The sequence below is a fragment of the Apis florea genome, unplaced genomic scaffold (genome assembly GCF_048593485.1).
Source record: "Apis florea isolate Af1SG1 unplaced genomic scaffold, ASM4859348v1 contig_2492_pilon, whole genome shotgun sequence".
In the NCBI taxonomy this organism is placed as follows: Eukaryota; Metazoa; Arthropoda; class Insecta; order Hymenoptera; family Apidae; genus Apis; species Apis florea.
This window is the reverse complement of record NW_028256593.1, coordinates 2,578,744-2,601,444: the sequence shown is the minus strand read 5'-3', so window position 1 is coordinate 2,601,444 and position 22,701 is coordinate 2,578,744. Positions and strand designations below refer to the sequence as shown.

General features: G+C 27.6%; 3 protein-coding genes and 1 long non-coding RNA gene across 11 annotated transcripts in view; all 4 read right to left on the bottom strand.

The window, feature by feature from the left end:
- Positions 1-87: 87 nt before the first annotated feature.
- LOC100863061 (BBSome complex member BBS7) lies at positions 88-3,888 on the bottom strand. Its single transcript, XM_003694201.4, has 13 exons — positions 3,747-3,888; positions 3,431-3,620; positions 3,146-3,314; positions 2,988-3,064; positions 2,660-2,912; positions 2,295-2,557; positions 2,003-2,192; positions 1,840-1,920; positions 1,626-1,772; positions 1,422-1,543; positions 1,253-1,362; positions 878-1,157; positions 88-422 (listed from the first exon to the last, which is right to left on the bottom strand). Exons 1-13 carry the CDS (start codon positions 3,886-3,888, stop codon positions 290-292), a joined length of 2,157 nt encoding a protein of 718 aa, XP_003694249.2. The 3' UTR covers positions 88-289.
- Positions 3,889-4,384: 496 nt separating this feature from the next.
- LOC100867407 (uncharacterized) lies at positions 4,385-11,445 on the bottom strand. Of its 4 annotated transcripts, none has more exons than XM_086906164.1 (4): positions 11,333-11,445; positions 9,316-9,390; positions 6,069-6,368; positions 4,385-5,830 (listed from the first exon to the last, which is right to left on the bottom strand). In XM_086906164.1, exons 2-4 carry the CDS (start codon positions 9,328-9,330, stop codon positions 5,564-5,566), a joined length of 582 nt encoding a protein of 193 aa, XP_086762290.1. In that variant the 5' UTR covers positions 9,331-9,390; positions 11,333-11,445; the 3' UTR covers positions 4,385-5,563. The 4 variants fall into 4 exon arrangements, with proteins under 4 accessions (XP_086762290.1, XP_086762288.1, XP_086762289.1 ...); XM_086906162.1 differs by lacking the exon at positions 11,333-11,445 and adding an exon at positions 11,117-11,254; XM_086906163.1 differs by lacking the exon at positions 11,333-11,445 and adding an exon at positions 10,017-10,044.
- A 1,979-nt stretch (positions 11,446-13,424) lies between these two features.
- On the bottom strand, positions 13,425-14,667 carry LOC147657927 (uncharacterized). Its single transcript, XR_015291597.1, has 2 exons — positions 14,301-14,667; positions 13,425-14,206 (listed from the first exon to the last, which is right to left on the bottom strand). It is a non-coding gene; the product is annotated as an uncharacterized LOC147657927 (long non-coding RNA).
- Positions 14,668-16,739: 2,072 nt separating this feature from the next.
- LOC100867774 (secretin receptor) overlaps positions 16,740-22,701 on the bottom strand; it is a 53,718-nt gene continuing 47,756 nt past the window's right edge. For 2 of the 5 annotated variants that reach the window (XR_015291580.1, XR_015291583.1), the window contains 7 exons: positions 22,441-22,697; positions 21,853-21,960; positions 20,413-20,681; positions 19,742-19,866; positions 18,988-19,340; positions 18,288-18,810; positions 16,740-17,267 (listed from right to left, as the gene is read on the bottom strand). The gene's annotated coding sequence lies outside the window, so the exon portion shown is untranslated. Of the gene's footprint in view, positions 17,268-18,287; positions 18,811-18,987; positions 19,341-19,607; positions 19,867-20,227; positions 20,682-21,852; positions 21,961-22,440; positions 22,698-22,701 lie in introns of those variants that run through there. The other 3 variants (XR_015291586.1, XR_015291584.1, XR_015291585.1) reach the window with 3 other exon arrangements.

Sequence of the window (22,701 nt, the reverse complement as noted above, 5' to 3'; positions counted from 1 at the left end):
TATATATATACATATATATATATATATATATACATATGGATAAATGCATGCACATATACACGTACACGGTTAAATATAAAACACGTATATATTGTATTATATAATTAATGATAATCAAGATAATATTGTACATGTACATTTTTAAAATCTAGATAAGTTAGTCATTTATATCGCGAATCGTCGTTGAAAAAATATATTTTTTACGTGAAGACATTTATAGAAATACTGTGGTCCATTTTTATTGCATTTTCCACGAAGCAAAAGAAATAAGATGTTCGTAGCTCAGTCTTTAGATTATCGAAGATATCGAAGATGGTGCGGGCACCGTATTACTTGTATCAGTAAAAACTTGTAAAAGTTGAATCAATTCTCTGGATTTGAGAGCTGCGCTAAGTTTATCCGCAGCGTCTTTGCTACTGATTCTGAAACGCATAAAATGTATACAGAAAGTAGTGCAATTTATTTAAAATTTTTTACTTTTAACAACAAAATTCAAATTTAATTTTTAATACACCTAATCTGTTTTTCAATTTTATTGTCAACCAGAAAACTTAAACAAAATTTTATGTTAATTCATTTTGTCATTGTTGTATGTACTGTACATTTTGTTTTTATAGAAATTTTGCTGTAATTTATAAGACATCACATAATTAAACAAAAAAAAAAAAGTACTAATAATAATAAATTGATATTCTAACTGATTAGATTGATTCTATTAAATAAAAAAATGTTTTGTTGAATCTATTCCATTAAATAAAAATATTTTGAACAAAAATGTTGAAAAAAATGAGGAATATTATATTCTTCGAAAGATAAAAGTACAAAATTTTGTTAATTGAAATTGTTAATATTAATACATATATTTATTAATACATACCTACGAGAACGTTTAGCTCTCTCCCAATCGACATAGAGATCCGTGATCACTGCATGTAATCTCTCCAAAATTTCATTATCTTTCGCCAATCGGAACCTAATCTCTGTCTCCTTTTGTATCAATTCCTGATATTCCGTGCAAAGATTTTCTTTCGAATTTTCTTTTAATTCCAATTCCTCGAGTATATTTAAAATTTTCACATTTGTTACTAAATCGTATGCAGCATTCAATTGTGGAAGAATTAATTCTAATACTCTGGATATGCTACTCTCAGTAACATCTATAAAAAAATATTAAATAAAATTATTAAAATATTAAATAAAAATAATTTAATAGAGAAATAGAAATGACATTATAACATATATGTAAATATACCACAAAAGACGTCTAATTTAATTTTTCTCTTCGTTGCCTCCCTAGTTAATATATCTCTAAGAATTATAATGCTTGATATATTTTCTCCAAGAAAAACTGCACTTCCTTTCCTAAGAATTAGAAAGATATTAGTGCATAAAGTTCAATATTCATGTAGTATAAAACTTACTTGTATTTGCATTTAAGTAATGTCCCAATGAAAGCTGAAATATATATCAATGTAGCTTCACCTTCTTCTAAATGAGGTCTTTCAGGAACATCGGGTAAAACAAAAGAAAGCCAAGCATGCATCTGAAATATATATTATAAAAAATATTAAATAAAAAAAAGTACGGGATATTTTTCACTTACAGTCGAACATAATTAATTTTACCTCTGCAACAGTAAAATTTCCAATTAATTTTAATTCATTAAATGGTCCTTCATTATGAGATTTTGTGTCTTCCATTTCATGCTGTCTTACGTGAAGAGAAAGAGCGGATATAGGTATCGATATTTTGCGACAACATTTTGGTTGTACCTACAAAAAGAATTAATTACATTTTACATATCATCTCATATTTCAAAAAATATGATTTGTGACATACTTGAGAAGTGACATAAATCTGTAAAGTACCAGGCTGTCCTTCGATAGTACGTAGCCTCATTTCAAGATGATTAGTATTTACCTATGGGAAAAATAATCTGTATTATTATGTTTATAATGTATTGTAATGCTTGAATATTAGATACGTTTTAATTTATACTCACTTGGCAACGATAGGTAGCAAGAACGAAATTTCCTTCTCTAGGATTACACATCGACAAACTAACTACTGCACTATTATTTTCCACATCCAATAACTCGATTGGAGTATCTGATTGTATTAAAATATTATCAATCGGTGTATCGAGTTCTATAGAAAGGGAATATGATACATCTTCTCTGTTCAAGACCATTCTGTAAGAATTAGATTATAATTTATATTTTAAAATTTTATTATATCGTATAGTACATGACACTACTATGACTATATGAATTTATTTAATTCTAATTTTATACCTATGATTTACAGACAGAATCAATGGTGCTAAAGGATCTGTTGAGAAAGTAGCTGCTTCTTTCTCTTCATTAAGCTTTTCTTGTAATTGTTGTATTTCTAATCTTAATTTCGTCAAACCGTCATTTTGATCGGCTTCCAGAAGTCCTGGTGGTTTAGTAGTCAAGCCAAATATCCGTCCTGAATATGTAGTAACCAACACTTCAGGATATCCTGCTGCTCCAATTATTCCTCCTGCCACTGAACTGATACTTTCACTGGCATTCTATAAATAAATTTTTTAAAAAAAATTTTAATCGTGGAAATAATATTAAAAAGTTTAAAAAATTAAATCGAAGCTCCAAATATTTAAATATAATGCTCTTACATAACGATAACGAAGTAAAGGTAAAGTATCCTCTTCTGGAAAGGTATACACTTCAACAGTACCATCCTGTCTGCCAATAAGTATATCTAGACCATCTTGTAATTCATAAGTATCTAAAGAAGTAACTTCTGATCCATTCATGTTTAAAAGCCAAGTGATCCTCAATGTTTTGTTACCCTGAAGAATCAGTAAACCAACTTTTCCATCCATAGTTCCAACCAGAACTCGTTCTTTAGATTCAACACCGCCTTCTCTACAAAATTACTAAAAGAACATTTGGAAACTAAACAAAATAATAAAATTAATAAAAAATTGAAAAATTTGAAACCTGTATATGGATAGTACTGTAGGTATATTTGGTAATCTAAGAATTGCTGGAGTCTTGGTACCATGAAGAACTCTTATCTGAAAAGAATCAAATTTATTAAAATTTAATTTGAAAATTAAAATTTTTAATTTTATAAATGTTAATTTAATATTTTTTACAGCACAATCTCCACAAGCCAATATAGCAAAAATAATAGAGCCTTCAGCAGATAAAAGTACAACATCGTACAAGGTTTCACCGGCTAAATAAGAATCAGCATCTTTACAATCATGGTATCTGTGATAGAGATCTCTTGCACATGCTGCTAAGTCTGGACCAAGTACATATCTATAAAAAAATTTCTAATAATTTTATTTGAAAAAATAAATAAAAAATTTTTAGTTTTGGTATTTATTATTTAATATTAATAATTATTTTCGAATTATATCGGAAAATTTACTTACAATGCTGAAATAGGGTCTATAAGATTTGTATCAAACTCTAAGAATAATTTTCCTTTTTTAGTGTATCCCTTTACAGTGTTTTCTTGTGCAATATAAATTTTATCATATCCACTACCACCAAGGACTAATTTATTAATCTTTAGTCCTGGCAAAGATTTAAACGATAGTTGTAATTCTCCTTTTTTCATACCTTATTGAAAATTGATGTAATTTCAATTTAATTGAAAATTGTAAAAAAGTAAAAAAAATAAACAAATATTTATAAAATCAAATTTATGCTTAAAATTATCTTGAATATAAAAAAATTGTAATTTACCATAAACATAAAGTATACCATCATGATCAGCAACAGCAAATTTTTGTGTATGTCTATGTTCTGTTGCAGGAAAGATTTTGGTGGTTCCTCTGGATGTGACACCCACAGTTGCATAATCTATTCTTGACAATGGTAAAGTCATTTTGAACAAAACTTTAATCTTTTTTTCTTTACAACTATTTAAATGAAAATTAAATTTGCTCAGAAATTATTTTTATACACTTTTATTTTTTGTTTCATTTTTCCTTTATTAACAATCTATCCTGATCAAACTTTAAATAATTTTATAATTTTATTATTTATAATTATTTAACTTTATATTTTTCTAAATAAATAAATTTATTAAAGTTTTGATACAAGACGTTAAATTGTTGAGATTGTAAAAGATATTTACTACTTTGTACTTATTCTACAAAGAATCATGAATGTACATGCGCAACGATCAATTTAACCATGGTAACAAACTACCGCAACAAATTATTCTTTATAATTAATCTATCATTTTAATTTATATATTATAGAATATATATATAAAAAATGTATTTAATTAAAATAACAAGATATAATTATAAATTTTTTTACAAGAAAAATATATAATATATAATATATTTATATAAAAATAATCAGAAATACATAAATATATTAAAAAGCATATACATTTTTATTATCAAATCATTTGGTATTTATAAAAATCTTTAAATTTCTATACATCGCTTTCATCCTTCCTATCAATTAATGATACGAAATATGTTCAAATAATTTTATATAACATCATTCATATTTTTTACTTTGTAAATTATCATACAATTTATAAAATCTTTACAAACAAAGTAGCCATACGTGATAGCAGAGGGTTAGTATTATTTCATCAGCATCCTTAAAACAAATTATTATTACTACAAGTTAGTCCTTAGCTACTTCATGTTTCAAAAAGAAGTACACCTTGACTTTATGAAACTTTTTTATTTTTTTTCTCCTATATGTGTATCCATGTTCAATGAACACATCTATAATTGGAGAATATAAAATATACTCTGGCCTAAGGTCTTTTTTTACTTAGATCTAGATTTTGCAATGGCTAAGAATATCGAATAAGTACCAGTTGGTATTGAACCATTTTTGGTCGCAAAAATAATATTTTTCATTCATATTTTATTATAAAATATTTTATATAATATTTAATATAAAATTGTAGATACCTTAAAAAAAAGTATCATACTTTACACAATTATTCTCCATTTCAGCAATTTAAAATTTTTAATCTAAGACTTTTAAAATTAATTAATTAATAAAATTATCAATAAAATTAAAATTATAAAAATTTTGAAAATTCTTTTAAGAAAAAAATCTGCATATTCAAATGATGCCACTTTTTCTAGAACCATTATTTGACGACATTAAAGAAAAGGACAAGATAAAGAATAATAATCTCACAATCAGCTATCGTATATTCAACAAATTGAGTTAATCGAGATAAACCTATTTAATCAAAATACGTAATAAAAAATCAAATTCATAATAATAAATATAAATACAAAATATAAATACATCTCTCGATTGGTTTTTAGATTTGGTTTTTTCTTTCTAAAAAAAGTTTTTTCTTTATTAAAAAATATTAGCACTTAACTTTTTTTTTTAAAAAAGATAAAAACAATTAAAATATCTAATAATTTCTTTTTAAACGATTGACTCGATATGCTGAAAACGAACGATCCAAACGCCCAATGGAGGCAACACAAAGGCGTGGAAACCAACAATAAAAACCGCAAGACAAACATTTTAACATGGTTCGCAACCATAAACTGGACATTAATAACTTAATAGCCTGCAAAATTGCCGGGCGGTCGAGAGACGTCAAAACGTGGATTTCCGTCGTAGGAAACCTGCGCGCTAAACCCATGCTTCCAATCGGCAGTATAGCGGACAATCTGCAATCTTCCATCAGGAAGCTGAACTCTGTACTCCCCGCGGACGATGTCACCATCGCTTATCGCGTTATGCGAATAATCGTTTCCAAAGGCGTCTTCCTTCACCGCGTAGTTGAAGTCAAATGGCATGCCTGGCTCGTGGTGATGGTGATCGTGCTGGAATTAAATTATAAAAATTATGTAATAAGAATAGCTCAATTAAGGACAAAATAAAATGGTGAGAATAATTTCATGAAATTTTAAGCTTTAATTATTAAAATAACTGTAAGGGAGTAAATATTAGATAAATAAAGAAAGTGAAGAGAGTATTTCTTAATATATATATATTTAATATATTGCCAATTATTCATTTCTATCACAATTTTGTAAAATGATCTCTTTCGTCATTACTTACACCATTATTTGGTATAGTAGTTCCAGTAGGTCTGGTTATGTCAGGAAATTCCACAGTAGGTTTAGTAGGAGGTGGATAACCTTCGTTGGAAGGCCTCGTCGGAAATTTTGTGGTTGGTTTAGGATATGTATGGCTGGGTGGTGTAGTAAATGGTGGTCGAGTTGTTGGTTTTGGAAATGGTATCGAAGGCGTGCCATAATTGTAACCCTTAGTTGGTTCAGGAGGCAGATATGTATTACGTCTTGTCCCAGGTGGTAGATCGCATATTATATGGACTATTGCCATGCAAATTATTGCTATCTGTAACAAAAAATATCAATTGATGTACAATTTTTGTAAAAAAATATTTCTTAACAAGAAATCATAGAAAAAAATCTTACAATAAAGTATAAAGAAAGTGGAACAATAGAAAACAGGACATTTGTTTTGCAAAAAAAGAACATAAAAAAGAAAACTATTATAAGAACAGAAGAAGAAATTGATTAGAGCATGGATGAATAAATATTTAATTAGTCAATCCTTTATGAACATCATCTTTGTTTATTGAAAAATAGATATCCTCCTACTTGAGCCACTTACTTCCATTTATGCAATCACAGTGAATTACGGAAAAATCATTATTGGGATCGCATTTCCTGTTCTATATAAAACAACGTGTCAGTTCACATCATATGAAACACAATTCATGATGCGAATATAATGAACTATTAGCGTGTTGCAAATTGATATATAGCTGGATTTGTGTTTAAGTAGTCAACAAGTGTGTAATGCAACATTCACGAGCATCTCTTTCCTTAATTAGAGGCTAAAGAATTGCATAAACACAGTATCTTAGAACACATGTTATAATTGATAGTAATTGTTAAACTTTTTCAAATCCAATAACACATTTCACCATATAATATACTTATCATTAATTTAAACAATATATGATTTTGACATATCATGAATATGATATGACATAAGAAAAAAGTTTTAATATATTTTTTTCAATACGTAATATTTCAAACATCCTTGTTCTAGAATAGTTAGAAAGGATAGTGAGGATTAATTATTAGAAAAGTAAAAGTAAATCATTAGAATGAGAGGCAATTAGAAAAATAAAAGAATAAAGAGGAGTGCTTGAAACGAGGTGTAATTGCTCGAAGAATATTTCATTGTGCGTATGTGTCGCTTACTCGCAGTGGTTGTGCAACAATTTAATTGCACATCTTCCGCCTCATTTCTACTTCGTCCCTTTGCTTCGTGTAACGAATGCGTGCGAAGCTATTCTCTTCGACTCATTTCAGTTGCTAATTACATAATTAATATGTACGAGCGTTATTTTATCACAAAGTGAATATTTCAATTCACTTCATTCATCTTAGGCAAACTGTGTCACCTATATTTTTAATTATTATTCAAAGTTATTCTTTCATATTATACTAAGTTTTTAAAAATTAAAAAAAAAAAAAAATTCCAGGATATTCATTTACATTTCTCTACATTTCTCGCCGTGTGATTTCATTGACATCATCAATTGATCTATCTGATGTAACGATTATAATCTTCGATGAAATGTCTTATAACGACATACCAGAAGGAAAAGATTCTATCAGGAAAGCAATTAACCACTCATTTATTTCTCTATTACGTGTATCAGCGTTTCACTGTACACTAACCACGTGCAATATTACTCCATGGAAATATCAATCAGTCGAAGAAATGCAGCGTGGAATACTTTAAGATTTTAGTTTAAAAAATTCATTTTTGTGTTGTGGGGAATTTGGAGATCATAAACATTTGATCTGACATTATTATATTATTACATTTAAAGGTCAATTTATAAAAAATTAATTTCTAATATTTAAAATATTAAAGAAATAAAAGAAAGAGAATTTGAATTGAATAAATTTGAAGTGAAAAAATATAAGAAAAGAGAATTAAATTTTTTAATTTTTCTAATTTTTTTCCTATATACATCTTTATTCTTCATATGATAGTAATAAATTTTTAGAAATTTTTATGAAATAGATATAATATTATGATATAATATTATGATATAATAAAAAAAATATCTAGAAAGTAGGAAATGAATCACAAACCTTCGTTTAAAAGTCAATCAAGAAGAATAAATCAAAAGAAGAAACTAGGAAATGCTTGAAATATTGCAAAATGATTCACAATCTCGCGAAGAATATTAAACAATCTTCTCTTACCGGCCTCGTCGCTTATTTAAATTTACCAACTAAAGGAAAAGCTAGCTTACACCATTGTTTCACCAGTTATTGTTTAACATTCATTGTCACAGCCAAAATGATGCAAGTTCTTTTTAAATCTTGGAAGAGGGATCATAATTACCATGTAAATTGCACAAAACATAGCTGGAAGTCGATTTAATGAAACTATGAAAAAGAAAATAATAGTGTATAATTGAAAGAAATATAAACAATAAAAATTCATTTATTACTCATAAATCATAAAAACTTCATATATTAAATATTTACAATCTTATTATATAAAGATTGTAGAAATACATTAAAACACAAAATTTACTTTAAATATTTTAAAAGATCAAAAATTCCAAACGAATAAGTATCTTAAGCGAATAACTAACTACAAATTTCACATAAGCAATATTTCATATGTTATTCATATCATTTCACGGATAACGAATTTGATTACAATTCTTTTTTCTCACTCTCGTTAACCATTTCTAATAGTCTTCAGAGGGATTACAAATCGATAAATCAATTGCATTGCGTGATTCATCTCTCTTGATTAATCGCAAAGTCTGCAAGACCATACGGATACCCAAGATAATTTGTTGACACCTCTCTCTTTCTCTCCATCGCACGAGAATTGAGATTTATGCATCGTGGGTGCAGAAATGGTAGAGAGGTTGCGATTAATTATAATAATTAGACAGACCACACTGGCTAGACTATTAACTATATTAAATACCTGACTCTTTTTGAATTAAATGTTAGCAATTGTGCATTAATTTAAATAAGAGAAATCACATCTAAGGATATAAATATATAATTGAAAATAAAACTTTTGAGAATTATTGATATTTTTTCTAGAAATGGATGAAATGCATTGAGAGTGATTGTCTGAAAGTATTTCTGGCTTTCAAATGGATCCAAACAAATAGATTTTTCTTGACTATATATTCTATTGAAAAAAATAAGAGGATTAATTGATAAGATAATTAATTGTTGAAAAATTATAAAATCTTAAAAAATTGAATTTTTTAATCACTCACCTGAAGATAAAACATATTGTGAAGAAAGCCAAAGGATCAGAATTTCACTCACGTATCGCTTTTTTTAAAAGAGCACTGTGAAAAGACATATAAAATCAACCCTTTATAAAAGCATCATAGATCTTAATTAATTTTTCATTATTCTTTTTCATTATTCCATGGTTTTTATTTCATGTAATCGACTTGTAGAGACTTAAAAAGGATAAAGAATCAGAATTCAAATTAATAATCTAATATGACGAATAAAGGCAACATTTAATCTTTGAATTTCAAATGAAAAATATTTTCAAAGTTGTGCAATCATTTCACAATTTCTCAAATATAAATTAACATATAAATATCTAAGATTTCTAGAATTCTAGAAATCTGAATAAGATTGTTCTAATAGTTTTTATTGAACAAACAAATATTTTCTTTATAATGCATATATTTTTATAATGCATTTAATACTTCAATAATTTAAAATATTTAATATTTTAAATATTTTTTAATTTTAATTCAACTGTATATATTATATATTTTTTGTAATCTGATATTTGTTTACAATATATGAGAATTTAATTATGTTCTAATTTTTGAAAATTTATGTCTGAACAAATTTCTTTCAAAAATGTAAAATAGAAATCAATATTTTCTCTTAATTTTAACTTTCAAGGACTCGTTAACTGATTACAGAATACCAGATAAAAACAAAAAAATACCAAGCCTGAACATTGTGCCTCTCAAGTACTAAAAGGGTAAAGAGAAATTATAGTTTCCAAAACTATTCATTTACAATGGAAATATATATTATTTTATTTCCATAGAAATATGCGCTTTGTAAAGGGTTGAAAGACCTCGACGACATTTCATGGTTAACCACACCCTAACTTTTCTACGATTTTTCATATTCGTTTCATGCATGCGCACCACTCCCTCCTGAGAATCGCGAACTACACGATTGCAAGTCCCCTTTAAGTTTTCCCGCGATACTGATGAAAGGAACATATTCGTTTGTCTGCACATTCTTCAGTTTATTTCACTTGAATATAGAGACTAATTATTTTATTCGTCTGAGTTGAATCATAGTTAAAATTAATTAGAATTAATTATTAAATTTGTATCAGTATTAGAAAATATTTCTAAAAAAAATTGAAAATTTAAATGTTATCCAATTCTTTTAAAATCTCTATATAACTGTGATATTTCTTTTTTTTTTTTTTTTAGAAAATAAAACTTGATACTTAGAAATGCATATATTACATTATGACATTATCTGCAGAAAGAAATTAAAATTAGTAAGTAACATACTGACTAATTTTATGAAGTGCATTATGAAATGTATTTTTAAATGATGGTATTATAGAGGATTATAAAAAAAAATATATATCTATTAATCAGCAAATTTCTTTGATAGTTCAAGTATCATCTTGCAAGATTCTATTTTCAAATATTATAATTAGAATTATTCTAAAAAGCTAATACTTTCAAGAAGATATTTCTTCTTAAATTCTGCAGATTCTAGTTCACTACACCAAGAAACAATTAACTCGTACAAAACGTTTATGAATTAACAGTTATCCATAAACGAAAATTTTTCTTTCAATCACCAATCAGAAAAATTACAATCCTGAATCACAGAAAGCATCCATAACGAATAATCTCCTTCACAAAACGTCACTTTATAAAAATATATATATATATCTCTGATCCCAGTATCAGGGTTAATAAAGCACCGTCACCGAGTGATGGTCGAACGATGAAATATCACCGAGGTCTTCATGATCAACTATATATTTAACATTTCTCGAGCAACCCTTACGAATTCACAAATACGATGAGGCACGTGTTTCGTTATTGTACGATATCAATGCACTCCGGCACGACTGTGAATAAAGTCAGTACGTAACTGGCCGGCATGCTGGCAGGTTGGGTTTATATAGCGTGGGTCTAATAAGATGATACCTGAACGCGTGTTGGGACCGAAGCAGAACAGAAAGAGGGGACCAATGATGCATGTTGCCTTGTTTCGCCTTACCTTGCCTCACCTTGCCTTAGAACCTTGTCATGATCGATCTGGATAAGGTGAATCTTGCACCACTTTCTTTCTTTCATAAATCGGTATCATCAATTTGTTAACTTCTTGCCATTGTTTAATCCTTTGCTTTAATATAAATCTTGATTCATAATGTTCCAAATAACAATGTTTCAGTTTTTTGAGCCCATTCTAGTTTTGTGAAATTTCTAAGCTTTTATTATCCAGCTTTAATCTGAAATATCTTGGCTTATAAATATTTATAATTTTTAGCAACATATTTTCAGATTACTTTCTTCGTCACAAAATTCATTTTTTATAGATAATAATCTTCTAGAGCATAATTTCTAAATACAAGAATAAGAAGAAAGATATCATTTTCTATGTTACATCTGTCATTATTAATTTTAATAGAGCTTCTTCTTCGTAGCAGCAATGATAATTACCATGAGAAATCTAATCTTTCATCGGAATACGGAAATCTGTAATACAAAAAACTAATTACAAAGATATATCGGGAAGCAATTATGTATACTTTATAAAGATGTTGCGTTGAGTAATCAACATTACACCACCGTAAAGCAATTATTATATTGTAAAAAAAAAAAAAAAAATTGACAAACCTATACATGCTCGTTTAACTTCACCGTGAGAAGACATTAATCCGGATCAATGTGATCCAAATGATCTTTCGAGGCGCCTGTTTGACTTCTAGCCTCGAAGGTGCAGCATGAAGAAGTCATTCCATCGATTATATATCGTGCTACGGATCGAAAAGAATTTGATATTTCATAAATGTTTAGAACAGAGGTTGAATCACACTGAAGTATTTTTATAATTTTATTCTCTTCTCATTATCTTGCGACAAATCAAAAAAAGGAATGAAAAAATTAATTTGAAGAAAATTATCTTACCTTATATGTGTCACTTCAAATAGTATAATTTTGTTCTATGAATTTTTTTCATACAATCATAAATACTCTGTTAATTATTTTTATTTCTAATATTACAATTTGATAATCTTTTATATTTATCTGATTTTCATATTTTTATTAATATCGTCTTATTTAATATCATTTTATCCTTCATTTTATTTTTTTGTCTTGATTGGAAAAAAGTTTTCTAAGTAGATTGATTGATCCTTTTCAAGAAAATAAAGAATAAAAAGAATCCATTTTTTTTAAATTCCTAGCATATCCAACGTACACGGTATCAACAGGTAAGTAGAGAAAGGTACGCACGCTCGGAATTGGTTAGCAAATAATCCATCTCCTGCGTAGTTTTACGTACATTTAACGAGCAAGACCAGGTCAGGGCAGAGCACGATGTTATTTCAACCCTTTCACGGCCGAGGAGATGCTTTAATTCAGTGGTAATTTGACTGAAGTTTTGAAGTAGAAAAAATATATCATCTCTTAAATGCAATGATTAATCTGATTACAATTTATATTATGTTTAATAGATGAATATTATGTTTAAAGAATATTTAAGAATACCAATTAGAATCAATTTAAAATAATTTAAAATAAATTTAGAACTTCGATTTTTTTTCACTTACTGGTTTTATTATTATTCAAAATTTTAAATTTATTAATCTTTCATGAATAGAATTTTTAATTATAATTAACTGATATGTCATTTGTCTCAAGTTAACAAATAAATTTTTAAATGTTTCAATTCTCTTTGAAATTTAAAATCATTAAATTACTCTTTTTCCTATTAAAATACATTAAATATTGCTGACTTTTTTTCCTTTATACAAAAATTGATGATTAAATTGACTTATGCTTCACAATTGTATTTGGTAAGATTAAATATCAAGTTATAAATTTTCTATGTGTCGGTGACATATTAGAACCGGTTATCATCACCGGAGATCAAACATAATTCTACTCTTCGCATATTCTATTTCTATTCATTTGATGCATAAACAAATCAATGACAAACTTTATAATTATTAACCTCAACTTTTGACATTTAAATAATAATCAGAAAATGGTAATAATAAGATACAATTTTAATTTCACTGTACCTGAGATTATTATATTTTTGAAGTTTAATTGGAAGAAGAAAAATAGTGAAAAAAAATATTGAATATGTAAAACTTTTAGATTTATCTTGAATAATAATTACATATGAGATAATAATAATAATCTTGAGCCATTACTCTTAATCATACCGCATCAAAAAATTAATAAAATTGCTTACATTGTGGAGTCTTCCATTCTTATATTTTATTCTCATTTCTCTTTCATTCTCTAAAATTCTAGAAAATAATCGTACCAGTAAGTTTTAACGATGTTAATATAGCAGATATTAATAATGTGCCACATATCCCAACAATCATTTATCTAAACAATCAATTTATAAATAATAAATATTTCTTTCGTAAATAAACTTTCACAATTTTACACATCAATCTTTTAGATCATTATTTTATCTTCCAGCATTGTAAAAGAAATTTATGTATTAATAATTAATCGAATCTTATAATTTTTCCATTATAATTTTCTATTGAACGTATTGAATGTGAAAGAGGTTACGCATCGCTGATCGTGGGAAGTGGTGCGAAAAATATTGCGAAATAACTGCATGATGGGCTCTTAGCCTAGGACATTCATCTCGAACGGATTGCATCTCTCTATTATGAAACTGATGTTAGAATATCATTAGACGAATTATCAGATAATTACGAATCTCGGTTACGCCCACTGGCGTGATTCAGAAAGAAATTCATCAATGAACATGCCACAACAAACATCTTTAGTAAGAACAACAATTCTATAAGAATGACGTAAATCGATGTGCATGTCTTCATAGTGGGCGTCAAGTTATTCCTCCATTCATTCGTGTAGAATGATATTTTGTTTTTCGACGCTAGAAAAAAAGAAAAATTGAATTTTGAAATTGAATTTAATTTCCATAATCAACGGAGGAAAATTTGAATAATTATTTTTCGATCGATTTTTACCTTTCTTTCTTGCAACTTCACTTTCTTTACGGAGAAAGCGGTCGAGTGAATTCCAAAGCGCCGATATCAAGTGTAAATTTATGAAACGCAAAAAGCTGAAATGTTACAGTGGACAATCGTCAAATTTATTTTTACTGCTTCGAGCGTAACCTCAGCGGAAGAAGAAAAAAATCCATGGTGGCGCCGGTGTGACTGTTGCGTAATCGCACGATCCTCGAACCGTTTTAAAAAGTGGAAAACTTTTTAAGATTCCATGATCGTAAAGCGAACTAATTGCTCGGCTGGTGACGGCCGTCGCAGTCATGAGAAAGTTTTCTCTTCCAGCTTAATTTTTCCACGGTCATCAAGGCTGCAACGTTCGTTGCGAATCGTCCTCTTCCTTTTACTCAGACTCGATGAGAAAGAGCAAACTATTTTCTAATAATCTACTGCCGATATTGCATCCATATTCTCACCTTAAGGCCACTTTTATATTAGTCAAGTTACGTTAGTGAATTTAACTAACCATTTTATCTCTATCAATATGAACATTTTATTTTTAAGATAACATGGAAATGTCTGAGACAGAGATTCAGAAACGTATTAAATATATTTCTTCGCTTTAATGGTAAAAGCAAGATTGTAATCATTCTAAATAAATGAAAGAGTTTAAATTTTTGATTTAAATCTTATTTAAGTTTAAATTAATTACGTTAACAAGTAGTAAAGTTCAAATAAGCATTTTGTTACTGTAAACTTGTTAATTGACTTGATATTAAATTTCAAGAGAATTTATACATTTTTGCATCTTGAGCACTTCTTGAGCAACAGAATGTTATTTTTAGTATATCATTTTCATTTTTGATAATATTCATATAAATCTATACAATTTTCTACAGATATTTTAATAATCCAATTTTATATATATATAATTAAACAAATTGAATCTAAATAAAGAATTGTTTTACTTTTTTAATATGATGTTATAAATTAATATCTACTGTAATTTTTATATTTTTGTTTTTTTATATTTTATATGCCTTCTACATATTTATTCTTTTGAATATATTGCATAAAACATATTAGATTAAATATATTATAAAAAATACTTGAATTAACTTTTTTACCAAAAATAATGAAAATAAAAATATAAAAGATAATAAAATTTTTTACTATAGACACTGGGTAATAGAAAGCCTACTATTATATTACGTTTATTAATTATATTCTGCATTGAAGCTTTAATATACATCAACTAGTAATTGCATCATGGAAGTGTCGATTGGTAAAATAGTAGAAGAGGTGAGCAATCAGAAATGTAGTTATGGTTGCAACTACCAAATCGAATTGAACTGACGTACGGTAAATTTAATGAAATATCAGTGTTACTGGGAATCCGTCAATTATGGTCGAGCAGGTAGCCATTTCCAATTAAAATGCTTGTCAGGAATAATGCTTCCATATAAAGATACATATATCTTTGTCAATATATGTTATTTGAAAAATACTTGTCAGAATATTTGGAAGAAGATTGTTTTTCAGTTTTTTTTTACAAAATGACAAATGTAAGTCATTTATTTAAGAGAAATCTTTCTTGTTGCTGTAGATTTTTCTCAAATATTCATTCTAAAATAAAACAATTTGTAAAAAAACAATTTTTAAAAAAATAAATTTAAAAAAAGTTTTACCTTCTCAAAAATCTTTTTAAATATATCTTCTTATAATAAATTAAAAAATAATGAAAATATTTAGAATATATATGTAGAGGAGAGAGAGAAAAAAATGATTCTTATGTAAAGATGATGAATTAATTCTACAAAACTATGTCAAAAGTGATCTGTGAAATCCCTATAGGATTATCTATATCAACACAGATGATTCTTGCAATTTCAATCTTTCACTGCCATTCAAACTCCTTGACAAGGGTCGACATTACTTAAATTGTGATTGTTAGTCTGTACATGCCAATTCCAGATTTAGACACGTTTATCTATCCAAGATTCAATTTCCATAATGAAACTATTAAAGATTCAATTATTTAGATGAAGTATCAAATGTATTCTTGATTAAGAATTTCTGTAACATTAGCTCAAATTTAAATTGGAATTTAAAAAGAAAGGTCACTTAAATTATCACAGATATAAAAATTGCAACATTTGAAAATAATATCTAGAGGCATTATACACCATATTATTACACATTATTAAAGCGATGGTTAATAATCCGCCCGTGACTTGTAGAACACGTCTTCACGTGCATGTTAATCGCTAAAATGACAGGAGTGAGACAGTCCTCTCTCTTCAGCTCCCGTGTAAATGCTCCCAGTTTATCATCCATTCTCTCTACATCTTCATATTCCTTGTTTTAAACAAAATGTTAATTGTACATAATTATTGAACTGATCTAAAAAAAAACTATCATGTATTAACAGATAACTTTTAAGTATTCAAAAAAAAAAAAAAAAAAAAAAAAGATTATGCATTGATAGATAACTTTTGAATATCTAAATCTAGAAAGGAAACATTATGCTATATACATTTTGAATAGCTAAGAAATTTTCCAACAGTTAAATTTCAAGAGATAAGGCAGGAGATCAATCATGAATGACTACTCAAAAGTATAGTTCTTCAGATCAATAGCTTATCTTCGTAAGTGGTTCATGATACGGGAATTGGCGGAATGAGATGGTCGTGGTTTGACGGAGCACCCAGATTCTTGGCAAACAGTAGGTCATCCGCGACTAGAACGAAGATTTTCACTTTCATCGTGACCGAGGGAATGTCTACTTGGATGCGCAACAGACAAAGGCGTCACGGCGCGAAGAAGCTGGCTAACTATGACACGCAACTTCGACAGAGGATCGGATATTCATAACCTTCCATTGAATTCGCGCACTCGTGCGAATTCTACGTTCCACTTGGTCTCTTCCTTTCATCACCTTGATGTGAAAACAAGAGATCCGAAAGATCCGAACCTTACACCCCATCACTGAAATTTAATACACACTTATAATTCTATATTAATCACTATAATTCATAAAAATGTATTTACAAATATCTTTTTTTATTTATTATATTAAGAATTGAACGATAAAATGAATTATTTTAAAAAATAATGGAATACTTGACTGAATTTTTTTTAATATTATGAGTAAGATATTGCTTGCTTACTAATATCTATATTGTTTATATTGTTAAGAATTGAATGATAAGATGAAATTGTTCTTATTTGAAGAATAGTGATAGTTGTTTTAGAAATATTGATAAGCTCTATTTTTTTTAGTTAATAAAATAGATTATTTGATTGACAATTTCTTGCGATATTTCTCATCTATATTCAGAGTTTAAGTTTGTATTTAATATAAAATTTATGTTATAATATTTATTTTTGAAAATATTATATTATATAAATTATTTAAGTATGAGTTTATAAGAAATTATACGATGAATTAGAATTTTCTCAAGTTTTTTTCAAACCTATCACTTTTATATTACTATTACTTAATTTTAAAAGTTACCAATTACATCATTGTCAGTTAAATGTCAATGTCAAACTCGGTTGATTATTATAACGAAAAAGGAAACTAGTGATTTTCACGGTGCATCTCGGTTGAAACGAGGACGCGCGATTTAAGATCTTCACGTATCATTATATAGAATCTAGTAAACATAATAGTATTTCTCATTATGTCAGTAATGAATACCTTTCAATATCAATTCAGTATTCCTGAAATTAAACAATTAGATCTACAACAGTGAAATCTACATCTACAATTCTAGAATTAAGAATTTTGAAAAGATCAAGGTTTTCCACAATCCAACACTTTATAATTTTATCCAACAATAATATAGTAATAATATAATAGGAATTTAAATCTTCGATATCAAAAATTGAAATTTTTGAAATTATTATCTTTCAAAATCTTGAAGAGTATTTTAAAATTTTACAAAAGCTAAACCTAAATTCAAATTGAATTGTAATCAAATATTTCAAACTACACAATCATACCTATTGTAATATCTCACAATCCATTCAAATTTCCAAAACATAAATAGCATTTAAACGTCAATTAGAACAAGAAAACGGATGCAATCTTTTCTCTGAATCTTCTGTTTGTTTCATTATGAACTCCTAAACCGAGTTTCATTCCTATTCTACCAAAGATCTCACTGCCAAATCTCACTGCCACGAAACGAGTTCATCCGAGTTTTTCAACCGTGGCAATAACTCACACAGAGATCTGCATATTTCGTGGAGCATCTAGAATGTGAAACTTAAATGCATTCTCTCTTAAATATTTTTTCTCTCTTTTTCTCATGAAAACATCTAGAACATCTTTATCTTATAGATTTTCTTGTTCGTTCACCTCTTTTTTAACCTTTTCTTCATTTATTCTTCATTTTTTTTTCATTTCTTCTTCACGACTTAAATCATTCGCTCCTGACATTTCGGTCTCCTCAACCTTAAAGTCTTACCAAGACTAAGCGAATCGCTCGTGTGATCTGCTTCATGTAAATGGTTGATCCAAATCCTGAAAAAAAGAGAACACATTCAGAATTTAATTAGGATCACATTTAAGTATTAAGAAATTAAAAATAATAAATATAATTAGAAGAATTTTATCTTGAAAAGGAAAATTTCTATATTCCTTAATTAATTAAAAAATTACTTCCTGGTTTTTTTTTTTGATCAAATGTTTTACACTCACATTCCAATTTTGTTTGTTAATAAAACAGTGTCGCGTTGAACTTTTACTTCGCCTTAAACTTTAAGTATATACAACATAGTGCAACCGCGCATCGGCCTCTTTGTTTATTCTCATAAAGGAGGTGAACAGAAGAATGCTATTATAATCCGGCAGGTTATCGTCAATCAGTTTTTTTTCTGGATAATTAAATGACTGTAATTTTTTCCTTTTTGGTTTACGAAATCAAAAACGCAAACTCTGTTGTACGTAATGCTTTGGCATTACATTTTCCTTCTTTTTCCTTTTTCTCTCATTTTTTCCTCTTTTTTTCTTTTTTTTTTTCTTCATTCTTTCTCCTTCCTTTGTGTTATTTTCTTTTTTCAAGGAACATGAAAGAATATAAGAAGAAATATTCAATTTCTTTTTTTGAATATATATTTTACTTCAAGAGTATTTTTTCTGATATAAATTGTTGATATAAATTATTGTCTTACATAAGAAAACTATAATATAATGAAAATTTAAAAAAAAAATGAAAAGAAATAAATATTATTCCTCCAATGAATATTGACTTTAAAAATTAAGATTTTTAGCTTATTTTCTTAACATTTTACATGCAAAAATAAATACAAATAATTATCTATTCTTCATACTCATTTTATTAGTTTAATATAGAATTCAAAAGTCTATCAATATTTGATTTGAATGGTTATAAAAGAAGGTTGGCAAAAGAATTCAAGAATTCTTCTTTGGGTTTATCTTCTTTCAGACTTACATTTTTGGCCCATCAAATTTACGATTATATAAGGTTGAATCAGTAATTTCGGTTTATATTATCATGTAATTTATGAAATGGGCATATTTCTTTTATATGCATCTGCTTCGAATTTAATGGAGCTCCTGGAATTAAGAACAATGAGAATGAAATTCGATTTAACGTATTATGCAATGGTTTTCTCTTTCTTATCTTTTTTTTCTTTTTTTCTTCTTTTTATTGCCCATTACTTTTTCTGTAATATCAATTGATTCTTACTTATATAAAATCATTCGTTTGTTCAATTATTTACGAACATTTTTAAAATTATAGAATACTTTATAGCATTTTATTTATTATTAAAAAAAAAAATTCAACGAATAATACATTGAAGTTTTCAAATTTTTTGTTTTTCTACATTTTTCTTCAATTTAAAACAGTTTTCGAATTTTTTCAAATTTTCAAATATAATTATATATTTTATTTAAATATCAGTCACATCACAAATTGGATTTTTACAACTATTTTATTACTTCTAGCAATTATACAAATTTTTACATTTATAAATTCCTATTAATTTTATTATTTATTACATATTTTTTATTACTTTTACATAAAGTATTTTCTAAATCAAATCTTATTTTTCTCCATCCACATACTGTATATGTTCTGGCTTGCTCAAATAAACTCACCGACATTTTCGAGTTTGTAAAAGCATCGCTCGCAGACGTATCACATGTCTCTGCATCATCCTCGTCACTTTAATTGCTTTACGACACAGGGAAAGACGCGTGTCAGCCGGCACTCGTGGATTTATCGCGCGTACCGCGCGTGGACACGAGACAATTTATGCGAAACAGAGGTGAAACTAAATACGAGCGTGTTCAACATTTCCAAGCTTGAATACGATCGGATTTATTAAATATCGAATTTCGCTGTGGGGAACAATCGATGATGATCACTGAAAAGAAATTATCTACCGTGAACGATAAATTTTGAAATTAAGATGCAAGATTTCTTCAGAATATATTTCTAAAGTTGCAAATTGACAACTGTAAATAGAAATATAAATATCAACGTTTAATTAGAATTATTAAATAATAGATGACAAAAAAATTTGAATTTAATTTAGATTAATTAATTTACTCAATATTTCACGTAATTTATCACATAAAATATAAAAATAAATTCTATAGTCAATAATCCAATAATAATATCTTAAATATTACATGCTTTGCAACATTAGAAGAAATCTTATTATACGTGTATAAGATTTTCAATATTTATTTTGTAAAATAATATATTTATATTCATTTGCTACTATTGTACACGTGCATTAAGTATCATATATTAAACAATAACCTCGCTACTAAATATTACTTCAATCTTGACAAACAATCAATGAAGTGTGTTTCTACTTCACTACAGGTATCATTTACATTGTTCTTGAATCTAAATCCGTTTGCTCCTCAATCGAATCACAAATAGTATATATATATTTCGTCCATACTTAAAAAGAAAACTATTTGTGAAATCTATTTAACTAATGAGATATTTAACAGATAAACTTAATTAAGTTAATTCTATTCATTTCTAATTCATTTCTAATTAAAAAATAGTTCCTTATTAGAAAAAAAAAATCAGAGTATAATACTTTAAATTGTTCTCTTCATTTTCTTCCATCTTTCTAATTTCAAAATGGAACACCAATTACAAACTTTTGCAAAGATCACATATATAACACTTTAAATTTTTTCTTCATTTTTTCTTAATTTATTTAATTTCAAAATATCGTGGAACCTGTTTACAAATTTTTGCTAGAATCTCAACAGTGTGATCGATCGGTAGTATCAAGGCAGAGTGGATTACGGATCACGTAACCTGCGAAGAACGATCTGGGAGCATAGACTTTAAGATCGGGGAGGATGAAATGTCACGAATGTCTCGAACACAATGTGCTGCGAAGGAGAGGGAAGGACAACAGGGCAGAGGACGGCCGTGGACGACCGACGGGAGAAGAAGAGAAAAAGAGAAGAATGCTGGCATCCATTGAGGAGAGCATTGCGCTCGATCCAGAAGCGAGGTGTTAATGTCACGCACTTCGAAATCAGATGGAATCTAATTCAACGAACCTTGATCTTTACTGCCCCCTTTTCTTCTTTGACCTCGCGTGAAAGAACGTTTTCTTCGTTGGACAATCATCAACTATTAACCCTTTAGCATCCATCAGAGAAGAAATTCTGAAATTGAATTTAAAAAAAAAAAAAAAAAAAAAAGAAATTTTAGAAATTTGATCTTTTAAGAATTAATGTTGTGTTGTAAGGGAATATTTTCAGTTTTGCAATAATCTTTCAAACAATTCACATCATTAAATTTTATTTTGTAACATTGTGATGGTACTATACTTTTATGGAAACTTTGTTTTTTGATTTATACAGCTTTAAAATATTTATATAGCTTTAAAATACTAAAAATATTCGTCATTCTAATATATTTTATAGTTTTAATTAGAAATTATATTGTTATGATCCAACAATAACACTTAAAGCTACATTATATTATAATTAACCTTTAAATGTTATTTACAAATACTTAAAAAAATGAAAATAATCTTGAACTCGACTTCTCCAAGACTCTAGTCATGAATATTTCATGCTGCAAGAATAAAATAATTAGCTACCACAGTAATTAGTAAAACATGGATATTAGAAACATTATACCTTGTGTCTTTGCGATAACGCGAACAGAATGAAATGGCAATAATGTGCTATGATTGTTCATCAATTGAAATTGATTTCATCGATAAAAAGAGTGAACATGGCGATGAGTAGCGCTATTTTGAACGTGCGATTACCATACAATTCCAAACATCGCAAAATAGTAGTCGAGACAGTCAAAGACGTCTACCGAATAGAACGATTAGACGTTCTTTCATTGCTATTAAGTGGCACGAAGAATGTGGTTTCATCTTCAGCATCTGG

Bases quoted from the DNA above. Each gene is read 5' to 3' on its own strand.
- LOC100863061 (XM_003694201.4), bottom strand. From the start codon at position 3,888: ATGACTTTACCATTGTCAAGAATAGATTATGCAACTGTGGGTGTCACA. The intron at 3,621-3,746 runs GTAAATTACAAT...ATTTTCAATAAG, and splicing joins TGGTATACTTTATGTTTATG to GTATGAAAAAAGGAGAATTA. The intron at 1,773-1,839 runs GTATGTCACAAA...TTCTTTTTGTAG, and splicing joins AGATTTATGTCACTTCTCAA to GTACAACCAAAATGTTGTCG.
- LOC100867407 (XM_086906164.1), bottom strand. The intron at 5,831-6,068 runs GTAAGTAATGAC...ATTTAATTCCAG, and splicing joins CTACTATACCAAATAATGGT to CACGATCACCATCACCACGA.